Here is a 24,221-nt window from a genome sequence, read left to right on the forward strand (position 1 = left end):
AATATTTTTAAAAAATATTATTTAATAATAAAAAATATTACTTTAATTTTAACAACAGTTTTAAAATGATATGATTACCATATTTATTGTAATATAGTTATACACATATATATCTATTAGATGAAAATATATAATTTTAGAAAAATGATAATTTTATTTTTACTTTTGATAATTATCACTTTATAAATGATTCCTTTTTTTATTATATACGTGAATTTTGTAAAAAAAAAAAATGACATAATTAAAATTCGAGTGACAATATCTATTTTCTGATATTATACTTTTTAAAATATGTATGTATAGAACAACCGAATCGATATGTATTTACGTAATTTTATTTAACATAATTAATCTTGATGATGGTCAAAAAAGTTTCTAACCGCCATGATTCATGGAGCTAAAAATGGATTCTACATTATAAAGACAATAAATATTAATTGGCCTTAACTCAGCGGTTAGCCATCCATTAATGTATTGACTAAAATTAAAGGGCAGTGTGAACACAACACATACATATTCAACAAACTCTACATCCACCATAATTAATTATTTAAGTTATTAATTGTGTTATTTATACATTAAAAAATGTGTGTAGTATCTGCCCGTCTTCTTTGTAATTTTTAGAATAAGCATTCAAATTGATTTATGAAGAATGTTAGATAGCATAGTTTATTCTTTAACTTTTTTTTTTAAATAAAAAAATATTTTCATTAGACAAATTTATCTCTCTAAGGATTTGAAAGAAGAGTAGTTTCTTGAAGGTAGAGTAACTTTTTTATAATTTGATGACATAAATAACTTTTTAGAACTTTTAGAATAATAAAAATTTGTTAAAAATTAAAGTGTCACATCTAAAATTCATTCAAGATTAATTTAAATATTTACTATATTTTTCGTGACTTTAAAGTATGTCTTATTTATAATTATATATAGGTAGCATTAATTTTTTTTAAAATTTATTCCTAATAAAATATAATTTTATGAAAATAAGTATAATGTTAATTGTATTAATTAGAATTTGTCTTTATACAAGAATAATTATGTTTTCAACATAATTTTCTATTATTGCTAAAATATTTTTTTTGAAGTAAACTATTATTTTTATCCATAAAAATTTAGAATACTGATAAATTATTTATGAATAAATGAAACTCACATTTCACTTAAAAATATGATTATTAATTAGCGTTTGGATACTTTTATCACATAAAGATTATATTAGTAGGCACAAAGTTAATTTTTTCATTCATGAATAAATATCTCAGTGTTTTAAATTTTTATGAATAAAAATATTTTTTTTATTTTATTCGGTTGTGTGTTTTTATTTGTTACGGTTAAAATGGAAACCAAATATTAAGAACAAAAATAATAGCTATTATTTGATTAATGTTTTTATAAATAAAATATTATGTTGATAAAATAATTTAAATGTATTACTATTATATTGATAAAATTTGTACAACATATCACTTTATTGAAACTCTATTTAATATAATAACACTTTTTATTAAAATTAAAACTTATGATAAATATCGTATATATTTGTTAATAAATTATATAAAAATATTTTGTGGAGGTATTCTTTACTACATAAAAAAAACTTGGATACATTCAAAAATATTTTTATACATTTTATTAAAATGAATATGTGACATTTTAATTACCTACCATAATCATAGTTTTTTTTTAATAATTGAAACAACCATAAAATATTGGAAATAAAATTGAAGTAAATTAAATTAAATGTATTTTTAATTTTTTAATTTAAAAAATAAAAAATATATTTTATTCTAAAATTAATATTTTTTGTGAGATTTTTCTTTTTTTTTTATATCTATCAAAAATGCAATATATATCAATATTAAAGTCTGAACTCAAATGTGTAATAAATGAATTTACGCCAATTTTACACACTGTTATATTTTATTTATTATATTATTATTGATGACGAGGCCGTCGGATAATGTAATTTTAATTTTTTAAAAAAGGTTAATTAAATTCCGTTACCGACACTTGAGTCTTCAGTAACATATTTGTAATATTATTTTTTAATTTTAATATATTTTCGATATACAACTATCAATATATAATTAATTTTATAGTATTTTTTATTTAGTATCTAATTTTTGTCTAATTTTTTATTTTTTATATAATTTTTAAATGTTTAAAATTTTTTAATTTTTATATTTTTAAATTAAATATTAATTATTTAATTTTTTTATAATTAGACAGACAACATACTAAATACCTGAATAATATATTTAGCGGCAGTATATTTATTATTGAAAGTTGTGCAAGTAAGACGAATTTATGACAACTTTACGTATTACTGTGTTTTATATAACAATAATTCATGTCTTTTTCTAGCATTCTATAATTAATATACTATGTCAGACAAAGGTAGAAATAAAAGCCATTAACGAAAAAAGGAAAGGGATAAAACACAAGAACATTTTAAAACATGCTTTATTTCTAGTAAAGATTCAACTGGTAAGTAGGATAGAAGGGATTGGAATGTGAGGGGGAAAAAGTATCACTACTGTATACTTGATTTTTTTCTAACATTTAAAAATTTTTATCAAATTATATTAAAATATTATCTATTTATATTAATGTTGAAGGTGTGTGAGGGAAGAGGTAAGCAAGTTCAGATTCAGAGCCAATGAAGAGAGTTTTCATTATGACTTCTCTCAAGAAATGTTTTCAGTAACTGCTACAGTAACAAACTACATATGTATATATACTACGCTAACCTGCACTAACCAAACTAGGGAGAACTAACTAAGGCTAACTCTTTATAAATACAACAAACAGCAGTATATATGTAGTATATATGTTATATCAGGTAATACCCTCCCTCAAGCTGGGAGGGTTGGACACAAAAATATCCAACAACCCAAGCTTGCTACACAATGTGTTGAACGGTCCTGGTGCCAGAGGCTTAGTCATGATGTCTGCCACTTGTTCATGTGTAGAAATTGGTAAAAGATGAATTAAGCCTTCTTGCAATTTATCCCTCACAATGTGACAATCAGCCTCAATATGCTTTGTACGCTCGTGAAATACTGGGTTAGTAGCAATATAAATGGCAGATTTACTGTCACAGTACAAATTTACAGGTTTACCAAGAGGTGCTCCTAAGTCTTTCAACACATAACTAAGCCATTGAGCTTCTCTGGTGGCCAGTGCAAGAGCCCGATACTCTGCCTCAGAGGAAGAAGCTGCGACGGTTACTTGCTTCTTGCTCTTCCAAGTGACAAGGGAGGAACCCACATAGAAGCAATAGGCTGAAACTGATCGTCGCGAGTCGGGGCATCCAGCCCAGTCAGAATCAGAAAATCCAGTGAGAGATAGATCGGAATTGGCCGAGAAGAATAGCCCCGCTGCTGGAGAGTTCTTTATGTACCTGAGGATCCTATGTGCCGCTTGCAAGTGATTAGTTGTGGGACAATCCAAGAATTGGCTGAGCTTGCCAATTGCAAAGCTTATATCCGGCCTTGTGTTTGAGAGATACAACAGTTTCCCAATGATTTTCCTATAATCGGAGGAATCAGGCAGACTATCTCCATCATCCTTGCTCAATTTTGTCCCATAGTCCATGGGAGTGAAGGCAGGCTTACAATGCTCAAAGCCAGTGTCCCGCAAGAGATCTAGAACATATTTTCGCTGATATAAAGCTATGCCTTTTGAAGACCTAGCAACCTCTAAACCAAGGAAGAACTTGAGATCACCTATGTCCTTAATCCGAAATCTGTCATGCAAAGTCTGTTTCACCCTTTCAATTTCAAACAAATCGTCCCCTGCCAACACTAAATCATCAACATAAACCAAAATGATTGTAAAGCCAGTACTTTGGGATTTAGTAAACATGCTGTAATCAGATTTACACTGATTATATCCTAACTCTAGCAAAACAGATTTCAGTTTGAAGTTCCATTGTCTACTAGCTTGTTTAAGCCCATATAGAGACTTTTCAAGCTTGCAAACCTGACCCGGAGCTATCGCAAGACCTTCGGGGGGTTTCATGTACACTTCCTCATCAAGCTCACCATGCAGAAAGGCAGTATTAACATCAATTTGCTTCAAATGCCATCCCTTGACAGCAGCCAGTGCCAAAACAACCCGCAGTGTTCCTAGCTTGATAACGGGACTAAACGTGTCTTTATAGTCAATTCCGGGGACTTGAGTGAACCCCTTTGCCACGAGACGAGCCTTATGTCGCTCAACACTACCATCAGGGTGATATTTGACCTTAAAGATCCACTTACAGCCAATCGCCTTCTTACCACTCGGAAGGGAAGTCAATGTCCAGGTTTTGTTCTCATTCAGAGCATCCAATTCAGCTCGGATGGCCTCTCGCCAACAAGGTTCAAGTATGGCATCTTCATAGCATTTAGGCTCAATGTTCAAGATAGCTAATGAGTATGCACTATGCATGGGTGAAAGAGATTTGTATGATAAAAACTTTGAGATATGATATCGTTGATTGGAAGAAGTTTCTCTGTTGTGATTATTAGTAAGATTCATGCATTTGTAATCCTTTAAGTATGCTGGTGGTTTACTAATGCGTGATGATCTTCTCGGTGTGGGGTGAGAAGATGGTGGTACATTATGATGTTGAATGTTTGAGTGAGTGGATTGTGCATGTACTGCTGGACTCGAGGATTCAATATCTGTGGGCTGTGTGGCAGTGTGTATGTGTGGTGTAGGTTGACTAGTGTGGAGTGGATTGGAAGCAGGGGTGTGCAGATCGGTTATGTGGTGGTCAAACAAATCATAATCATGCATGACGTGGGGTGTATTACGTTGCTGAAAAACTGGTTCTTGGGGAGAATCAATAGGCAACTGAAATGAAGCATTATATGGAAAATGATTTTCATAGAATTTGACATCTCGAGATACAAAAATTTCTTTTGAAATCAGATCAAGAAGCACATAACCTTTGGTACCCTCCCTAAAACCGAGGTGAACACATTTTCTTGAACGAGGGTCCAATTTTGTTCTGCTATTCTTGATCGTGCTTGCATATGCTAAACAACCAAATACTCTAAGGTGAGAGATATGGGGGAGTGATTTATGCAGTACTTCAAACGGAGATTTTTCATGTAAACGAGGTGTGGGAATTCGGTTTATCAAATAGACTGCATGGATCACTCCAAAACTCCAATAACACTTAGGTATTTGGGCGTGGAACATAATGGCCCTTGCCACAGCCAAAATGTGTTGATGCTTTCGTTCAACAACACCATTTTGCTGTGGCGTCTCAATGCATGACCTTTGGTGCAAAATTCCAAATGAAGCATAAAAGGTTGGCATTAAAAATTCAGGACCATTGTCAGTCCGAATAATTTTTACAGATTTTTCAAATTGGTTTTTGACAAGTTTAACAAAATTTTGCACCAAAGATGCTGCTTCAGCCTTAGACTTCATCAAATTTATCCAAGTAAATCTGGACTTGTCGTCCACTATAGTGAGAAAATATCTATGGCCACCAATAGACGAAACAGCAAGTGGTCCCCAAATATCAATGTGAATCAAATCAAAATTATTATAAAAAATAGTATCACTTTGAGAAAAAGGCAATCTTCTTTGTTTTCCTAATTGACAAGAGTCACAAGGATGTTCATTTATTGTACAATCAATGAAATTGAAAGTTTGCTTCATAACAGCTAGTCTATTATGAGGAATATGACCTAATCTATCATGCCATAAATGCTGCATATGTGCTCTTTGTGTGGGTGCTGTGATATGGTGTGTAGTATGGTGTTCGCCAAGAGGGGCAGTGCTGTGCTTATTTAGTATGTATAGACCATCAACAGAGTTAGCAATACCAATCATCTTCTCTGTGTGTTTGTCCTGTATCTCACAGTTTATATCAGAAAAAGTCATTTTACAATGCAATGATGCAGTTAGCTTCGACACTGATATGAGTTTAAAATTGAAGGAAGGAATGTACAATGCATTGGTAAGATAAAGATTTTCTGAAAACTTAATGGTTCCCACGATGCAGCTCACAGTGGAAGTACCATTAGGGAGTTTGACAATGATCGGATCAATTTTAAATGTTTCAGAAAAATCCCTGAGGCAATATGACACATGGTCAGTGGCACCAGTGTCTATTACCCAAGGTTTATACTTTTGTATGCAAACATTAAGAGCCTTTATGTGAGATTTAAAATGCAGAATATGTGTCACTTTACCATGAGGAGGTGGCTGAGGTTGAGTTAAAATGTGGTTCACACTATGAATATGTTGCACGTCTTGCTTATTGAGTAAGGCCAGCAAAGCTTCCTTTTGTTCTGGAGTGAAATCGCTCCCTGTAGTCTTCTTCTCCTCCAACTGGGGTTGATTGAAACCGAGATCATCATTGCTCTCATCGATTTCTTCACCTGTGTTGAAGCAATTCATCATTGCTGGGGCAGAGTTAGTGCTTCTTTGCCTTAGATGAGGAGGAAGTTCGTGTTTCTTGTAACACGTATCTACTGTGTGTCCAGTTTTGTCACAAAACGAACACTGCATCCTTGTTCTGCCTCCTCTGCTCCTCCCCCCAGCTTGAAACCTGCCTCCCCTACCTCTTCCTCTCCCTCTGCCTTGAGAAGGCATAGCAGTGTTCAAGGAATTGGTAGGTGCCGCCAAAATTTGAATGTCTGAGGTAGTTTCAAGGCTGAGGAACTGTCTCTCTTGTTGAGTAAGCTTGGAGAGCACCACATTCAGACTCGGCAACTTGTCCAAGAGCATGATCTGAGACCGCACGGTAGAATATTGCTCATTCAATCCTCTCAAAAACTTCACAATTCTGTCTTCCTCCCTTTGACTTCTAATTACTCCTAGATCACATTGACACGTGATACCACATTCACATGATGGTATTTGCCGAAAATTGTCAATTTCTTCCCAAATTGTTTTGAGTTTCGTGTAGTAGGATGTCACATCCAATTTGCCTTGTCTTAATGTGTATAGTTCTTCATATAATTCACCAACACGGTACCTATCCCCTTGATAATAGCGTTGCTTCAGATCAAGCCACAAATCACTAGCAAGATTGTTCCATGTTACACTTTGACGAATATCTGGACTAAGTGAAAGATTTATCCAGCCAATTACATAAGTGTTACACCTTTCCCATATTTCAAACAATGGATCTGTGCTCTCTGGTTTTGTGATGCTTCCATCAACGAATTTTATTTTGTTCTTTGATTTGAGTGCTCTCTACATTTCTCTACTCCATGTACTATAGTTCTGACCAGTAAGAACAACAGTAGTTATGGGGATACCTGGGTTTTCTGATGGGTGAAGAAAATAGGCATTTGTTGGATCTTGAACTGGATTACTGGTTTTCGCGATGTGCGCTTGAATCGCTGATATCTGACTCAGAAATGATGCTATCTGATTCATATCCATGGTTCTTGGACCACCTGTCGAGCCTTCCAAACTTGAATCTGCCATTTCCGGCACAACTTCAATGAATTTCAATGATGAGAATTCAGGCCTTCTTCCCTTGATCTCGTTGATCGGAGTTGTTACCTCACTCTTTGATGAACATACGAGGAGACTAACACACTCTCATCAAACACTGTCGTGAGAGTCCAAGAGAAGAGAAGAAAAGAAATTTAGAGGAGGAAGGGATAAATCTGAGAAATCAAATCGAGAGGGGAGAAATTAGGTCAGAGAAATTAGGAATTGGAAAAAAAAATTATTGATGTGAGAATACGAACGATTGTGGTGAATCGAGAAATTAGGTCAAAGACGATGTCGAAGTGAGAAGTGAAAGAACTATTGAATGGAGAAATTGAAACAGGAGATTAAAAAGGGAATGGATTCATTATCAATTTTCTAGTCACAAAGATCAGAAATCAAGTTGTTCCCTCTTCAACCATGGCTTCCACGCTCACCGCACCATGTTGAAGGTGTGTGAGGGAAGAGGTAAGCAAGTTCAGATTCAGAGCCAATGAAGAGAGTTTTCATTATGACTTCTCTCAAGAAATGTTTTCAGTAACTGCTACAGTAACAAACTACATATGTATATATACTACGCTAACCTGCACTAACCAAACTAGGGAGAACTAACTAAGGCTAACTCTTTATAAATACAACAAACAGCAGTATATATATAGTATATATGTTATATCAGGTAATAATTAATAATATTTTAACAAATATTAAGTATATTCTATATTACTAAAAAAATTTATTAACATTTTTTTAAAGATTCAATAATATTTAATAAAAATATCATAATTGATCTTCTATAATAATATAATATTATGAAAAATATTATAATAAATCTTTGTTTCATGATAATATTTAAAAAAAATATTATAATAGATATTTTTTGTAATACTTTAAAAAAATATTATAATAAATATTTTATATAACACTTAAAAAAATATTACAATAAATATTTTTTGTAACACTTAAAAAAATATTATAATAAATTTTTAGTAACATTTATAGCTATAATAACTATTTACCATTTTTATATTTTAATACGTAACTATTTATTTATTTATTTATTTATTTATATACATTGAAAAAGTATATATTATTATTAATTTATTGAAAATAAATCCATAATAAATTAGTCACAGTTTTATAATTTTAAATTCGGAAAAGCTCTACATCCATGTAAAAATTATATGGATGGTATCCAAGTACCTTCCATTCCACGCCCCACACACTCGTTTGTTTTACACGCGCCTTATATAACGTATATAACGTAATTCTTATTTTGCGTGATCAACCTTTCTCAACGTAAACATTTTCATATAACGTAAACCTTGTTCGCGTTCTTCTTCTTGTTCTTGTTATTGTTCTTCTTCCTGTTCTCCTTCTTCTTCAACCTAATTAAATTTATTGTTCTCCTCTATTTGCGTTTTTCTTCTCTGCATTATGGATCTGGATTGACTTCAACGCAATTAGCTTCGTCGTTCATCTTCTTCTTCGTTTTCTTCTTCGATTTGCACTTCTGAATTGAAACAATGAATGAATCAACTTCAAATCAGTTAAATGAGTGCGATTTGGATAATTCTTCCGAAACGCATCAATTTGATGAGGTTTGGATTATTGAATTTTGAATCGAATTCAATGGAATGTAATTGCTAATTTTATTTGAAGTGAATTGAATAGATTGAGGTGATCTATATCTGAATTGAATTGAATTGATAATATGTTACTGTGAGTAACTCTGGGTGTGAGTAATTGTGAGTAAATGTGAGTAAATGTGAGTAACTTTTCGGTTCGGTAAGTACTAAAGAGTTGATTCACCATGTGCATGTGTTCGGTTCGGTATGCAGAAAGGAGTCTAAAAAAAATTAGACGAATATATTCTGTTTTGTTCCCTAAGCACTATATAATTGTTTCACCATAATTAAAATTTCGGTTCACCATAATTAAGATTTCGGTTCACCATAATTAAGATTTCGGTTCACCGTGCAAACCAGCTGTGTTGTGGATGAAAATTTTTTCCCAAAAGTGGGAATGATTTTCAAGACACTAGAAGAAGCTGGAAAGTTCTACAAACATTATTCCAAACGTGCCGGTTTTTCTACCAAAATAAGGAACACGACTTAGGACAAAGACAAGATTAAGAATCAACTAATTGTATGCTCCAGAGAGGGGAGGTGGAAATCAAAGATATCTCCAATTTTGAAGACAAACCCTTCAGCTGGGTTAAATTGTCCGGCCAGAATTTACGTACACATAATGAAGGATGTTGGTCTTTGGACAATTTTCAAAGTTATTTTGAATCATTCACATCCTTGTTGTCCAGACCAGGCTGAGATGCTCAAACAACACAAGGAGCTTAGCATGTTCGTGCGTCGCACCATTGAAACCCACGAGAAAGCCAGAATCAGACCGAGCAAAACTTACCAATCATTTGTGGCAGTAGCTGGCAGCCACCGTAAACTAGGTTTTATAGAAAAAGACGTCAGGAATTACATCACAAGGGAAGTATGAAATATTTCCGAAGAAGACGATGCCAAAGAATTTGGGATGTACCTAGTAAGAATGAAAGAGAAGAACCAAAATTTCTTCTTTGAGCTCAACCTTGAAGGTGATCACTGCATTAAACATGCATTCTAGGCTGATGCAAGAAGCAGGGCTGCATTTGATTATTTCAAAGACGTGGTTTCATTTGACACCACCTATAACACAAATAGGTATTCGGTTCTTTCAAACATATTTTTGATGTTCAGTGAGTGTATATATTTTGGTTCACAACCTTGTGCTTGTTATTTATGCAGGTACAATTTGGTTTTGAGTTCTTTTGTTGGCGTGAATCACCACAGCTAGTCGACACTTCTTGGATGCGCACTGATGAAAAATGAGGACATCCAATCATTCAAATGGCTATTTGAGTATTGGCTACGTTGCATGGGAGGGAAGGCACCAAAAGGTATTCTTACCGATCAATGCGCATCGATTCAAAGGACAATTGAGTTGTGCATGCCAACAACAATTCACCGCTGGTGCATTTGGCACATTATGAAGAAGATTCCAAGCAAATTAAATAGCTACAAGGGACACAACAAAATTTAACAAGAGATGAGCCATGTTGTTTGGAACTCGTACACAAAAGAAGCATTTGACAGAAACTGGATCGATTTTCTTAGAAAGTACAGCCGCGGAGGCAACAAGTGGCTTTCTGGTAATTGAGATTTAAATTCGAATTATTTTTATGCTCATATCTTTTTTTTCCAAAGCATGCACTGTTTTCGGTTCACCAGACCTTATGGCTTCGGTTTGGTTTGCAGAGCTGTACGAGGATCGTCATATATGGATTCCGGTTTACTTGGATCACCACTTTTGAGTTAGGATGAGAAGCACACAAAGGAGCGAGAGCATGCATTCATTTTTCAACAAGTTCATCACACGGAATAGCTCCTTGAGACAATTCGTGAAGCAATACGACAATTTCTTAGCAAGCAGAGAGCAAGTAGAGAGAGAATTCAATGCTGCAGATTTTCACACCGTGATACCGTGTGCAACAAAATCAGCAATAGAGGCGCAGTTTCAGCATGTATATACCCATAAGAAGTTCAGGGAATTTCAAACTCAATTCAGAGGTAAAGTGAACTGTATCACAAGATCAATGCATTCCACCCTAGGTTTCACAACATATGAAGTAATAGAGCAGGTTTCCAACTCCACATTCAATAAGTTTGTCGTCACCTATGACGCAGTATCACGAGATGTAAAGTGCCATTGCTTGCTGTTTGAGTCTAGGGGCATATTATGCCGCCATTCCCTAAGTGTCTTAAGCTTTGAGTGAGTGGATAACGTGGCACCGAAATACATATTAGAACGTTGGAGCAATAATATAAAGAGGAGGCATACACACATCAAGAGCAGCCAAGATGAACCTCTACTGGAGCCAAGAAGTAAGAGATTTGACGAATTGGTGTTTCGGTCACACAATATATGTGAATTTGCATCCGAGTCTGAAGAGTTGACCGGAATTTTGCACCGAGCATTTGACAAGGTCATGGCGGAGATGGAAGAATATCAAGGGAGAAGCAAAGGAAAAATTTTGTTAACCCACGAAGAAGCGACATTAAGCAATATGAATGACCTTCAAAGCCCACCATGTGTCAAAACAAGAGGTCGGCCCAAGAACAGACTTGGATCAAACCTGGAAAAAAAGATCTCAAATGCCATGAAGAAAAAGAAAAAGACAACTCCAAGCGAGGTAAAATTGACTTACTTTTGATTAGTTAAAAATTCAATTGTTCATTTTACTAATCTTTTGTAGTTGAACCTTTTAGACTCTGGATCATCGATTCAGTCAAGCTCCACTCTTTATAATGCACCAGATATGAATTATCCAAGAGAGGATTGTACAAGTTTTAGTTTTTATTAATGTAAATTTTTGTTCACCCATGAGCAAATTTTGGTTCACCATGGTTACAGCAGGTTTAATTTCTGAATGTTGATAGTCTTTAATGAATAGTCACTTTTTTTGTGAAATTCTATATTGATATATGCAGTTTTTCGATTCCTCTAGTATATTAATTTCTAAGTTGAATAATTATAATTTGTTTTTCGGTTCAGGGTTCAGAGTTCAGAGTTTAGGGTTTAGGGTTTAGGGTTTAGAGTTTAGGGTATAGGGATTCAGGGTTTAGGGTTTAGGGTTTAGGATTTAGGGTTATGGTTTTAGGGATTTAGGGTTTATGGGTTCAGTGTTCAGGGGTTCAGTGTGTTTCAAACTTTTGGTTCGCCTAGTGTATTAATTTCGGTTCACCGTGTTTAGGGTTAAGGGTTTAGGGTTAAGGGTTCAGGGTTTAGAATTTAGGGTTCAGGGTTTAGAGTTTTAGGGGTCTAGGGTTTGGGGTTTAGGGTTTAAGGTTTAGGGTTTAGGGTTTAGGGTTTAGGGTTCAGGGTTCAGAATTCAGAGTTCAGGGTTAGGGTTCAGGGTTTAGGGTTATGGTTTTCAGGGATTTAGGGTTTAGGATTTAGGGGTTCAATGTTCAGGGTTCAGGGTTCTGGTTTTAGTGTTTAGGGTTTATGGTTTAGGGTTCAGGGTTTAGGGGTTCAGTGTGTTTTCAACTTTCGGTTCGCCCAGTGTATTAATTTTGGTTCACTATGTTCTTTTAGAGTTTGTAATGTATTGGTAAATATAGTGATTGCAATCACTGAGAACCTAGAATAAAACAGCAGCCAGACAGTTCCAACAGATATATAAATTAACATCTCAGATGAGTAATCCATCTTGAATCAAATATAAATATTAACATTTGATACATACATTGATATTAAGAATAGATATATACATTAACATTGACATATATACATTTGAAAGAAGCATTGTTTGCTTTTTTAACAAGTTAAACAAACTATATACAACTAGTATATGCATTGTTTGATACATACATTGACATATATACATTTGAAGTAAGCATTTTTTTGCTTTTTAAACAAGTTAAACAAAATATTGTTAATTACAACTAGTATATGCTATTTTCTATCTAAATTCCCAGATGTGAATTTACAATAAGGGCTGGAGAGGACAGCAGATGGCTTGGAGAGTCTTATTGCTTCAGATTCCCAAATCACTTGGTCTCTGATTTTGTTCATTTCATGCAACAGAAGATTTGGACTATATTGGTATCTGAATTCATCAATCTCTTTCTACATTTCAATTGAAATGAATTAGTTACATGAGAAATGAACCCAAATGAAATAAAAACAATATCATTCAAAACCCTAATCATATTGTAAAAATGCAATCACAATAAACCTAAACCCTGAACACATTAAATATCAAGTAAATCAAAATCACATTAAATAACAAATTTCATTCAAAGCCCTAGTTATACTGTAAAAATATAATCACAGTAACCCTAAACCCTGAACAAATTAAAAGGAGGTCACCGAACCGAAAAACATTCACTTGGTGAATCAAAATTATAAGAGCCACCGACCCAAAAATTGTTTATGTGGTGAATAAATGGTGAACAAATTTCAATCAACAAGAATAGTATTTCTACATGGAAAAGAACTATTCAACAAAGTAACAACTAACTTCAAAACCCTAGTTACACTATCAACTGAGCTGAATGAAATAAGAAAAGAAAGAAGTTTATTAATTTAGAAAGTACTTACTTGTGTCCAAGCTTTATATTTATATCTCTTCCCACTTTTGATTTTTCGTGGATCTATTGTTTTAAGCCATTTCATCACGTATATTCCACAATCATAGCTAAGCAAGAATTGAGCATAATACGATCAATAGTATACAAAATAAAACACATTAAAAATAGCACTATAGAAGAGAAAGATTCTTACTCTGTACGTTGACCATTCAATTGGATATACTCTGCTTCCTCTTCTAGTCTATCCTCCATTAAGGGTTCCGCCCCAGTGTACACCCTCATCTGGGAAATTATTAAACACTAAAAGAGACAAAAAAAAAAGTAAATAAAGAGAACCAACAACAGTGAACCGAACTCCTCTCATGTACGAAATAATTTGAATAATTTACAAGAAAATAACTTACAACAAATTTGTTCAGTTTTTTCCTCGAATTAGGTATATGTTCTGACAGCTTATTGATAAGGTCAAGGACATATAATTTCTTTTTGTTGACATTAGCAATCCACAACCACCAATGCCCTCCATTGCAAATTGGGACAAATAGCTGAAGTTTTGAAAAATTATAGAATATTTCAGTCGAAACAATAGCAAACAAGAGAATTATCAAAGAATTTTTAGAAATTGCAACTTACAAATGGATGCGATGCAAGTTTTCTTTTGTCAAGAAACTGGCGGTGGTGGGCATACTGCTCAATATCAAACCTGTAGGCCTTGTTTGTCCTCTTATCAGTGTACTCCACGTCATGTGTTCCCAACATAAAATTTTGCAAAATGAATATCAGTTGAATCACATTTCCACCGAACCCAACACAATTCATATGCTGAATAAAACGTGAAAAATATTCAATCATCAAGAGAAAAGTTTTCTTCATGCAAAAGAACTCAACAGAACACATAAGAATCAGGTGAACCAATATTAATATTCTGACTGAACCGAAAAGGAATCAGCAGTGAATAAGAAATTTAGCTTACCACAATATCCAGCGGCACAATGTATATTTGTTCCTAATACCGCCAAACTTTGATTTGGTTGAGAATCATGCTATGCATACTGACAACCTACACGAAGAAAAGTTATGAGATAAACTGTATAAGAGTGTTTAGAAAAATTATTATTGTTAACACAATTGGAAAAGAATTTACCGAGGCATGCACTTGTTCTTTGAGCATTAGAGACATGAAATATTCTCTTAACCCCTCATAAAGTGCCCATGTTTCAAGACAAATATTGCTTCATATTCGTTGCTACTGTCATTTGTCTTTTTCACATGTGTCATCTAATGATAACACTTTTCGATCAACTCCTTCGAGATTTTTATCTTTTTTTCCGGAGTTTTGAAAACTTCAACAGCTGGTAAGGTTGGCTCGGAAGATGTTGCTTTAGCAAATTTAATGCTGCTGTCACTCCAGCATCTACCACCGCCTCTGCCAGGATTTCAAGCTCTGAAACACTCTCTTGAGAGGGCTGAGTTGGTTGAGATGCTGGTGGACTTATCCCAAGGCTAAAGGAAGGCCTTTCATTTTCCTTTTGCCTAGGTTGAGCAGCACTGCAAGATGATAGATATTTAACAATGATATTAAACAAAAATGATATTAATCATTATAGTGAACCGAAATCCAAACAAATAGTGAACCTAAATCCAAACTTACAATGAACCGAAATGATATTAAACAAAAATGATATTAAAGAAAAGCAAGTAACATACCTATCAAATGATGACAAGATTAGAGTTTCTTGTTCTGATTGCCGTGCCACTGGAGGTTCTTGGAATTGTTCTTTATCAAAAACTTCATAGACATTGTCATCTTTGAAAAACTTTTCAATAACAGAACTTGTAAGAGACCCCGTAAAGAGACCCCATAACACCTTACTTTTTTGGTTCTGGAAGGCAGCTATAAGAAATAGAAGAGAGTCCAATGACAACAAAACATTGAATTCATTTCTGGTTTCAACTGAACCATAATTAAACCATGTATAAGCAGTAAACATTATCGGTATTTATATAAGTAGTAAAACTTACACATCAACAGGTGCTTCTTGTTCAGATTGCTGTGCCACCGGAGTTTCTTTGGATTGTTACTCTTGTTCTTTGGCAGGGCCGTTGCATTAAATAGAAAACAGTTCAATAACAACCCAGAATTATTATCCTATACCATTAAAATTAATAAAAAAAAATTTATGTGAAACTTACTCTTCATCAGAAACTTGATAGACATAGTCATCTTTCATTAAGTCTTCAATTACAGAACTCGTAAGAGACACTGGAACACCCTACTTTTTGGATTCTTGAGGGCAGCTGTAATAAACATAAGAGAGTCCAAAGACAAGAACACATTGAATTCATTTCTGGTTTCAACTGAACCATAATTAAACCATGTATAAGCAGTAAACATTGAACAAGATTCATGTGGTGAATAAATATTTATTAACTTACTCATTATTAGAAGTTTGTTGTGTTTCATTTTATGGAGGAACATAGATGAAGTCATCTCTGATCAACTCTTTTTGAACATAATTTGGAAGAGACAATGCAAGAGGAGGTCTAATGAATGTAAACAAGGATAAAGTTAATGTTGAATAATTAGAATTTTTTTTGAAAAATAGGAATTTGCACATTGAAAAACTCACACTTCCAAAGGTTGAGAACGAGTTTCTTGTCAAAACTCAATGATTTGTAGCTCAGAATCAGGTGTAGCTCTAGTGACATTTAAACACATTTTCCTTGTGATTAATTAAACAAGAATTATTACCTAAATCTAAAAGAGTAACATAAATATTTTTAACTAACACTGGTGGAGTTTTAGAAGCCTTTCTTGGGAAGATTTTCTTTTTTCTAAAATATTTTACCGGGCTTTCAGGCGTATTTTTCCTAAAAAACATAACAAATTAAAATTAGAAACCAAGATTCAAAGCAGAGATCTAGAAACACATTAAATTCATTTTTGGGCAACCACTGAACTGAAAGTACAATATGCAGTGAACCAATTTACCTGTTATTGCTCGCGACATTTACAGAACGTGTAGAGCTTCCTTGAGTCTGTAACAGTTGTTCGCTATGCAGATTTACAGTCGGCACTCTAAGCAAGATAAATAAATATTAGTAATTCAATCTTGAGGAATTAGAAAAGGTTGTAGCAAAAGTAAGCAAAGAAAGAAAAAGAACTCGGGAATAATAAAGTGAATCTTACGTCTGAGAGAATTCATTTTGTGCCTCTGCTGAGTCAAAGTGATCCGGAGTAATGTTTGTTGACTGAGCTCCAACATTTCTTTTCTTTGATCTTTTTTCCCTTATCATCTCCAATGCTTATTTTCTTCTTTCGACAGCATTGTCTTTTGCTTGTTCAGTTCTAAAAGTTCATAAAATAAGTATCAAGGAACCTAAAATGTAAGTATCAATAAAAGAAAATATGATTCGAGAAACTTACTCCTTGTCAGATTGGGCTTGTGTTTTTGACATCCTTTGCAGTTATTTTCTTTTTATTACGGGTGTTTTCTCGATTTTATTTTCTCTGGAATACAAACAAACACATCAAATTTATACTGAAGATAAGACACTAACAATGAAGTCAACCAAGCTGACAGACACCACTGAACCGAACTAAATTAAAGTGCTAAAACGAAAATTAGAAGCTCACCGAACCGAAATTAATTCATCTGCTGAACAAAAATTGATACATATGCAATCATCAAAACGTCTCACAGAAATTACGCAATACTTACTAGCTTTCAGATTCACTTGTACTTTCTAAATCTATTGGCACATGCTTTGTTTTTTGGTTTATTTTTTAACCACCTTTAGTGGTTGTTTTCTTTTCTTTGTTTCGTTTTTTTTTTTTTTATTTCTTCTTCTTTGTAATACATATGAACAAGTACATAAGAACAAATTTAAGCAAATACAAGTTAAATGAAATCAATATCAAAATTAAACTTACTTGCTTTCGGATTCAGATTCAAAGAATCTTTCCTCTTCCGAAGAAGAATCCATCTCGACAGTTTTCTTTTTTATTTTCTTTCCTTTTTCTTTCTTGTCCAAGTTACTTGTTTTTATTTTTTCTTTCTTTTTTATTTTCTGTACAGAAGTCCCTACAACAAAAACAAGGACTCAATTATTTAATCATCAAAAAAACACATTAACAATCCGGTGAACCAAATGAAGTAATCCCACCGAACCGAAAAATATTCATATGGTGAATAGTACATGAAAACTATTTAATCATCAAGAAAAATGTTTCTTAATGCAGAAACATTCAAATCAACAAACTAAGAATTGCAAGTAGGACAAATAAATTAATTATAACCTAAAACAGAAGTTTATTTAGTTAGTAGAGTATTTTAAAAGCATTTGAACGTAAATTTTTTGGGAAATTTTAGTAGAATATTTACCAATGGTTTTGTTGCTTTGAATGAAATCCGTTCAATCATCATTTTCCTTGTCCGATGGGCCACCCATGGTGCAGGGGGAGCATCAGGTGCAAACGGACGGGGAAACTTGGTTTCGTGGAAGTATATCAACATTAATACAAAAACACAACCATCAACAGACTGTTTCTTCCTCTTTCTCTTGTTTTCAACTCTTTTCATCAAGAAGTTGAGCACATGCTTTGCCCAATTCTATTTCCGAATGTTGTCCACATGAAAGATTGGTGGCTTATGGATTGGGGAGGCCACACTTACCATTGTGGGGAGTAAGAAGCACTTTTGTATGAAGACAACAAAAGTCCTCTTGAATTTTTTCCGGTTCTCCTCCCCTTCTACACTCATGTCCAACACATTCCTTGTCAAAGTCGCCAAAAAAATATTTTTGACGCTGTCAAATATTTCCTTGTCTGCTAGATTCAGGTCGTTGTAATCAACCTTTTCAGGAAAACGATTTTCTATAATATTTTAATAGCAAAAATCAGTAAAAAATGGTCAGTTTAATTTTCTGGATACCAATGAACTGAAAATAAGCAGTAAGTGAAAAATGTATTGCCTCCGTTGGTTATGCCGATGGCAGCTGCTACTTTTCGAGGAGTTATGTATATTTTCCCCTGGAGAGTTTTCAGGCATCATTTCTCTTCATCAAACCGATCAAGCAATTCTTTCAACAGTGTATTAGAGACGTTCATTTCTAGGACATTTGCCAGGATACCAAATCCCATTTCTTCCACAATATCTTTCTTTTCTTGACTCATTTTCCTTTACACTGTTGCTATTGCCTTTGTTTGGCATCTGCAATAGTGAGTTTTCTGCAAGTTTTGAAACAGAATGTGAGGATATATTTATAATACAAAATAGATATTATTCGAATGAAAGCGGATAAATATATTTAATCTGCTTACGTTATAATGTACCTTCTCCTTCATTGTTGCCATTTTCTTGTTGTGTTTTGCTGTAATGAAAAATTTTGGTCAATACTTCATTGAATACATCAACAAGTACAAGCATGTATCTTAATCAAGTCAATTAAAATGCAACAGCCCACCGAACCGAAAATCGTTCATGCACAGAACCAAAATCACAAAGGGTGCCGAACCAAAAAACGTTCATGTGCTTAATAAATGATTATCAACTTTCAATCAACAAGAATACTACTCCTCCATGCAAAAGAAGTACTGAAGATAGTAACAATCATTTTCAAAGCTCTAGTTAAACTATCCACACAAATAAGAACAAGCACGTATATCTTAATCAAATCAACATCTTTCAAAAGAAAAGATTTTTAAATTTAATGAATTAGGTGTTCTTTCAAAATGACCTTTGCAAATTGGCTTCTTTAAAATGCCAATTGTCCTAAACAAAACTTATTCAATACATCAACAAGCACAAGCATATATATCTTAATCAAGGTAATTAAAATGCCACAACCAACTGAACCGAAAATCGTTCATGCACAGAATCAAAATCACAACGGCCACCGAACCGAAAAATGTTCATGCACAGAACCAAAATCACAAAGGCCACCGAACCGAAAAATGTTCATGTGGTTAATAAATGATGATCAACTTTCAATCAACAAGAATAGTATTCTTCCATGCAAAAGAAGTACTGAAGATAGTAACAAAGCTCTAGTTAAACTATCCACACCAATAAGAACAAGCACATATATTTTAAAGCCCTAGTTATACTATCCACTGAATTGAACGAAAATAACAACAAATTTCATTCCAAACCCTAGTTATACTGTAAAAATCGTTCACAATAGTTCAATCTACTAAACGAAGCAAATCAAACCAGTAAAACTAAAATGCAAGTAGGTGAAACGCGACATTGCAAGATTTTAAATAAACAGTAGTTTTCTTATACCTTTGGTAGTCTTTGTTGCTGTTTTCGTTTGTTTCTGGTTATTGCTTGCGAAATCTTCTTCCGATTCCTTTGCAGTATTGATTTCTGCAGAAAATGTGATTGAAATTGAGTGATGTTCAGAGAGATTTGAAGCGAATAAGTGTTTTGGTGTATTGGTTTCGTGTTGAAGATGTAATGTTTTTTCATAATGAAGCGCAAATGAAAAAGGAGAAATTTCTTTCGTGTCGGACGCGTATTTTTCATTCTCCATTTAACGCGACTGATTTTATTTGAGCTTCTACCAACTTGATTTTATGATTATATAGATGTGTAGCAGCCTGCTTTATTATAATTCAATTATTTGGCGAACATAACTTAAATCGATTGAACACAAAACCAATAAACGGTTGGATGACGGGTTTTCATAGGCTTGAAGAAAACACAGCATATGCATACAAGAATAGCAGTCTTTGAAAATGGGTTGGTGCTTATGTAAGTGTCGACCCTTGTCAACGTTTTCTTCACTCTTGTACTCCTCAAAACCCTCTCTCCCCTTTCCCTCCACTTTCCTTCCTTCTTCTTCCATCAAATCCAGCTTCTTTTCTTGTTCAATTTCTTCTTCTTCTGCGTTAGCCACTGGAACCTTCACTTGGGAAGATGTGTTTCGCGTATCTCAATCTACAGAAGAAGAAGAAGAAGAAGACAACAACTCTTCCTATCTCCATGGCTACTTCCACAAAGTCCAATTGTGCAATCGTGGCTCTGTAAGCAAAGTTCTCACCTTTCTACGTCTTTTTGTTTCTTTTCCTCATTGGGTACACAACTCTGAAGCAAAGTTAATGCCTTGCCTTTTTTTTTTTTCAAATATCCATACAAGATTTGGTGAATTAGGGACTATCTTAGATAGAAGTGACATAATTGAGACTATGTTTGGTTTGTTTATAATTGTCTTGAACTATGCTCCCTTTACGGGCCGAGTTTTTCTGAGTAAATTTCGAGAAAAAAAAATTCATTACTTCTTTATTTTGATTTTTGAAATTTGGGTCATGCTAATTCTAAATAGTAGAGTCTTCCATACTTTGCATGATTGAGTTTACTAGTATTTGATGTTACTGACAATGAGATTGATTTCAGGGGAAACAATCCGAGTTCCTTCCATTTGTCATTGAGGGTCAAACTGTTGGATTCGTTCACGCTGGGTAAGATTTGTTCAAACTGTTACTCTTTTTCTCTTTTTGGGTACTGGAATTCTTGTGTTGTGTCATGTCATTACTTATCTTGGTTCACTCAATTACTTGCACATAGTGTTCTGAATTCCAGTTCTGCATACTGTGTAACGAATTTTCTTTAAACGAATACTTGTAATTAAATTACAAAAGTAGCGAATCGCATGCCAAAACAAACTGCATACCGTACCAGCCTTATGCTATCTATGTTCATGCATGCTTATTTAGTTAATTAGTTAGTTAGCATGAGCGTCCATTGGTTGATCTTGTTGCATACTAGCTTAATCAATTCTTTAGATTTTTCTCGTGTTCAGGTTTGTTGAGAATTTCAAGAGCTTTAGCGACGTGTTCGTTTATATCAAAGATAACTCCAATGGAGGCTCCGTTGGTGAATGTGTTTCCTTGCATCCAATGCTGAAGACGGCCGAGGAAAGAACCAGTGCGGTCACATATGTAATAAAGTGTTTGGGTGAGAAGCATATTCCAGGTATACGGAATGAGGTACTGGTTATGAACTTACTATAATTGTGGAACATGTCAGATTTCATCCTCCTTTTTGGTGGTTTTCTAATGCCTTACACATGCTTCATGTACATATTTTATCAGCTCTACCCTGTGGTATCATCTTTTGGCTCACCTGTTCTCTTTTCATTAGAACGTGCTGCAGCTCCGTATTTTGGCATAAAGGTGTGTGTTAAAATGCTCCATGTACTTAATTACCAAATGCTCTTTCTAACTTATCCCAGTTACTGCATATGTTTGAAGTCATATAGTCAGATGTTAAATCTTTTCTATCATCCAGGCCTATTAATTTTCCCCTAAATCTATGTTGTTATTTCTACTATTCAGAAACACATTTAGCCACAAGTTATTGTTTTGGGCAACAATTAGGATTTTATTTTATTTTTCCTGCTTTCAGTTTTGTTTTTCTTCACCAAATCCTAAAATTAGAAATAGAAATTTTTTTTCTCAAACCAAATAGAGCCTGAGTTTATATTAGTTTGTGGAATTGAAAGTTGCCAATTTTGAATTCTTTGTTTACAATAACTGCAAAGTATCACAAGAGTCTCTCTAATTGATAGGCCTGTTTATATGCTGAAGCTATTGTTTATTATAAATTTTCATGAACCTGTTTTCCCTCTTCAAAGATTAGGCTTATGGAATCCATATGAATGGCTATGTTGAGATTGATGGGCAGAAGCACCTGTGGGTAGGGAAGAGAAGTAACACAAAACAAACATATCCCGGAATGCTCGATCACCTAGTTGCTGGAGGACTGGTGTGTAATTTCATATTTATTTTTTTGCAAAGTAGGCCAATTATTTATCTGCAATATATAATTTGTGAAGCATGAATTTCGGAATCAGAAATCCTCAGTATCTTTCACATCAACGATATGCAACTCATGGCATATCAACATGTTCTAAGTATTTTGAACACTCCTCTAAGTGTTTTTTGAGATCTCTTTTTCTCAATATCAATAACTCCACATTTTTCCGCTTCAATTTTAGTATCTTACATTCTCTCGCCATTTCAAATATCCAGCCCATTCATCTATTATCTTGCATCCGTCCTCATTGACTCAATTTTCATTGTTGGGTCTCTTTGTTTATTTATTGCAAACGAACCCTTTTAATTTCTAGCAAGTTTTTGAAGCTTCAAACTTAAATTGAAAATATAAGATATGCAATCAGTTATTCACAGAGCTGGGAAATGTTTGTCATTCCAGCTTTTGTTGGTTAGGACCTGAACACTGTTAACTATGTGTAATGATCGAACGAAACCTGTATCAGCAAATGAATAAATTTACTATATTTGAGTGTTACCTTCAGTCAATGTATATCTTTAACGATCGAATTAATTGGCACTGTTGCAGCCGCATGGAATCAATTGTAAGGAGAATGTTGCGAAGGAATGCGAGGAGGAAGCAGGAATACCCAGGTCCATCTCTATCAGGTAAGTTTCCCATTATCACACCATCTTCCATCCGAGTCTAGCACGAGCTACGATTTTTTCTTTTGTACTCTTTTGCTGTCTAATTTTGGCACATTGCTTTCCTCACAGGGCTAAACCTGTCAGTGCTGTTTCATATATGGACATAGATGGGTACAGATACAAGAGGGATGTTCTATTCTGTTATGATCTGAAGCTTCCTGAAAATTTCATACCGAAAAATGAAGGTAATCCTATTAAACATGTTCTTCAATTATACTATCAAAAGGTAATTTCGGCAAATCATTGCCCACTGAAATAACTAGTTAAATAAAATATCAGATGGAGAGGTGGAGAGCTTCAAGTTGATACCAATTAGGCAAGTTGCAGAAGTTATAAGGAAGACACAATTTTTCAAGCCGAATTGCTCTCTTGTAATCATCGATTTCCTGTTCCGACACGGGTATCTCTTTCATAATCTTCTTCTGCATCTTTGCATATGCTTTTATCTTAACATGAGTATAAAATGGTAATGCAGTCATCATTTTACCTTGGAATCTCCATGCTTTATGTCTATGTTAGTAAAACGAAAATTTCAACCGGAGGATTAAGTGTTTATCAATAGGTCAAAAGCTAGAATTGCGTCCGCACTTGGATGGCTAAACCGTTTTTCTACAGTTGGAAACATAAATTGTGATTACAACTCATACAAAGTAATAGAAGAGGGATAGTCTCTTGTATTCCGAGATTATTCTTGGAGTTGTTCCAGCAAAATCTTGATGATTCATGTGTTCTGTTTATTGTAGGTACATCAGTCCTGAAAATTTTGGATACTTGGATCTCCTAAGAAGCTTAAGAATAGGAGAGTGCTCCTAACACACAAAGCATGATCACTATATTTACTAGTACTGGTATATGCTTATGCTCACATTGGTAATTTTTGTGACTACTTTTTTCTCAAGAATCTGTGAAAAAATAATTGTCTATTTCAGACATTGAATATGGTCAAAGAACTCACATCCGATCCAAAATTCTTGGTATTCTTAGACTTCATTCTAGTCAAAATTTCGGCGCTGAATTATTTTTCTTTATTTCTTTCTTTTTCTAGTTGCAACTACTTCAAGACTAAAATAAATGGTATATGTTTTTGTGCAAATGGGTGTCCAAATATAAATTAGAGGAGACTCATTTTCAACCTCATGTTG

General features: G+C 33.9%; 1 protein-coding gene across 1 annotated transcript; it reads left to right on the plus strand.

The window, feature by feature from the left end:
• Positions 1-20,150: 20,150 nt before the first annotated feature.
• Positions 20,151-24,047, plus strand: LOC112751160 (nudix hydrolase 20, chloroplastic). The gene is made up of 9 exons (XM_025800214.2): positions 20,151-20,622; positions 20,993-21,057; positions 21,399-21,585; positions 21,691-21,771; positions 22,238-22,363; positions 22,961-23,040; positions 23,149-23,264; positions 23,359-23,479; positions 23,823-24,047. The coding sequence occupies exons 1-9, from the start codon at positions 20,335-20,337 to the stop codon at positions 23,890-23,892; spliced, it is 1,134 nt and encodes a 377-aa protein (XP_025655999.1). The 5' UTR covers positions 20,151-20,334; the 3' UTR covers positions 23,893-24,047.
• Positions 24,048-24,221: the final 174 nt, after the last annotated feature.

This window comes from Arachis hypogaea, chromosome 15 (assembly GCF_003086295.3).
Source record: "Arachis hypogaea cultivar Tifrunner chromosome 15, arahy.Tifrunner.gnm2.J5K5, whole genome shotgun sequence".
Lineage (NCBI taxonomy): Eukaryota > Viridiplantae > Streptophyta > Magnoliopsida > Fabales > Fabaceae > Arachis > Arachis hypogaea.

Excerpts from the sequence above, each read along its gene's own strand:
- LOC112751160 (XM_025800214.2), top strand. The coding sequence starts at position 20,335 with ATGGGTTGGTGCTTATGTAAGTGTCGACCCTTGTCAACGTTTTCTTCA. Across the intron at positions 21,586-21,690 it reads TTCCAGGTATACGGAATGAG|CTCTACCCTGTGGTATCATC; the intron begins GTACTGGTTATG and ends ATATTTTATCAG. Across the intron at positions 23,265-23,358 it reads TTTCATACCGAAAAATGAAG|ATGGAGAGGTGGAGAGCTTC; the intron begins GTAATCCTATTA and ends ATAAAATATCAG.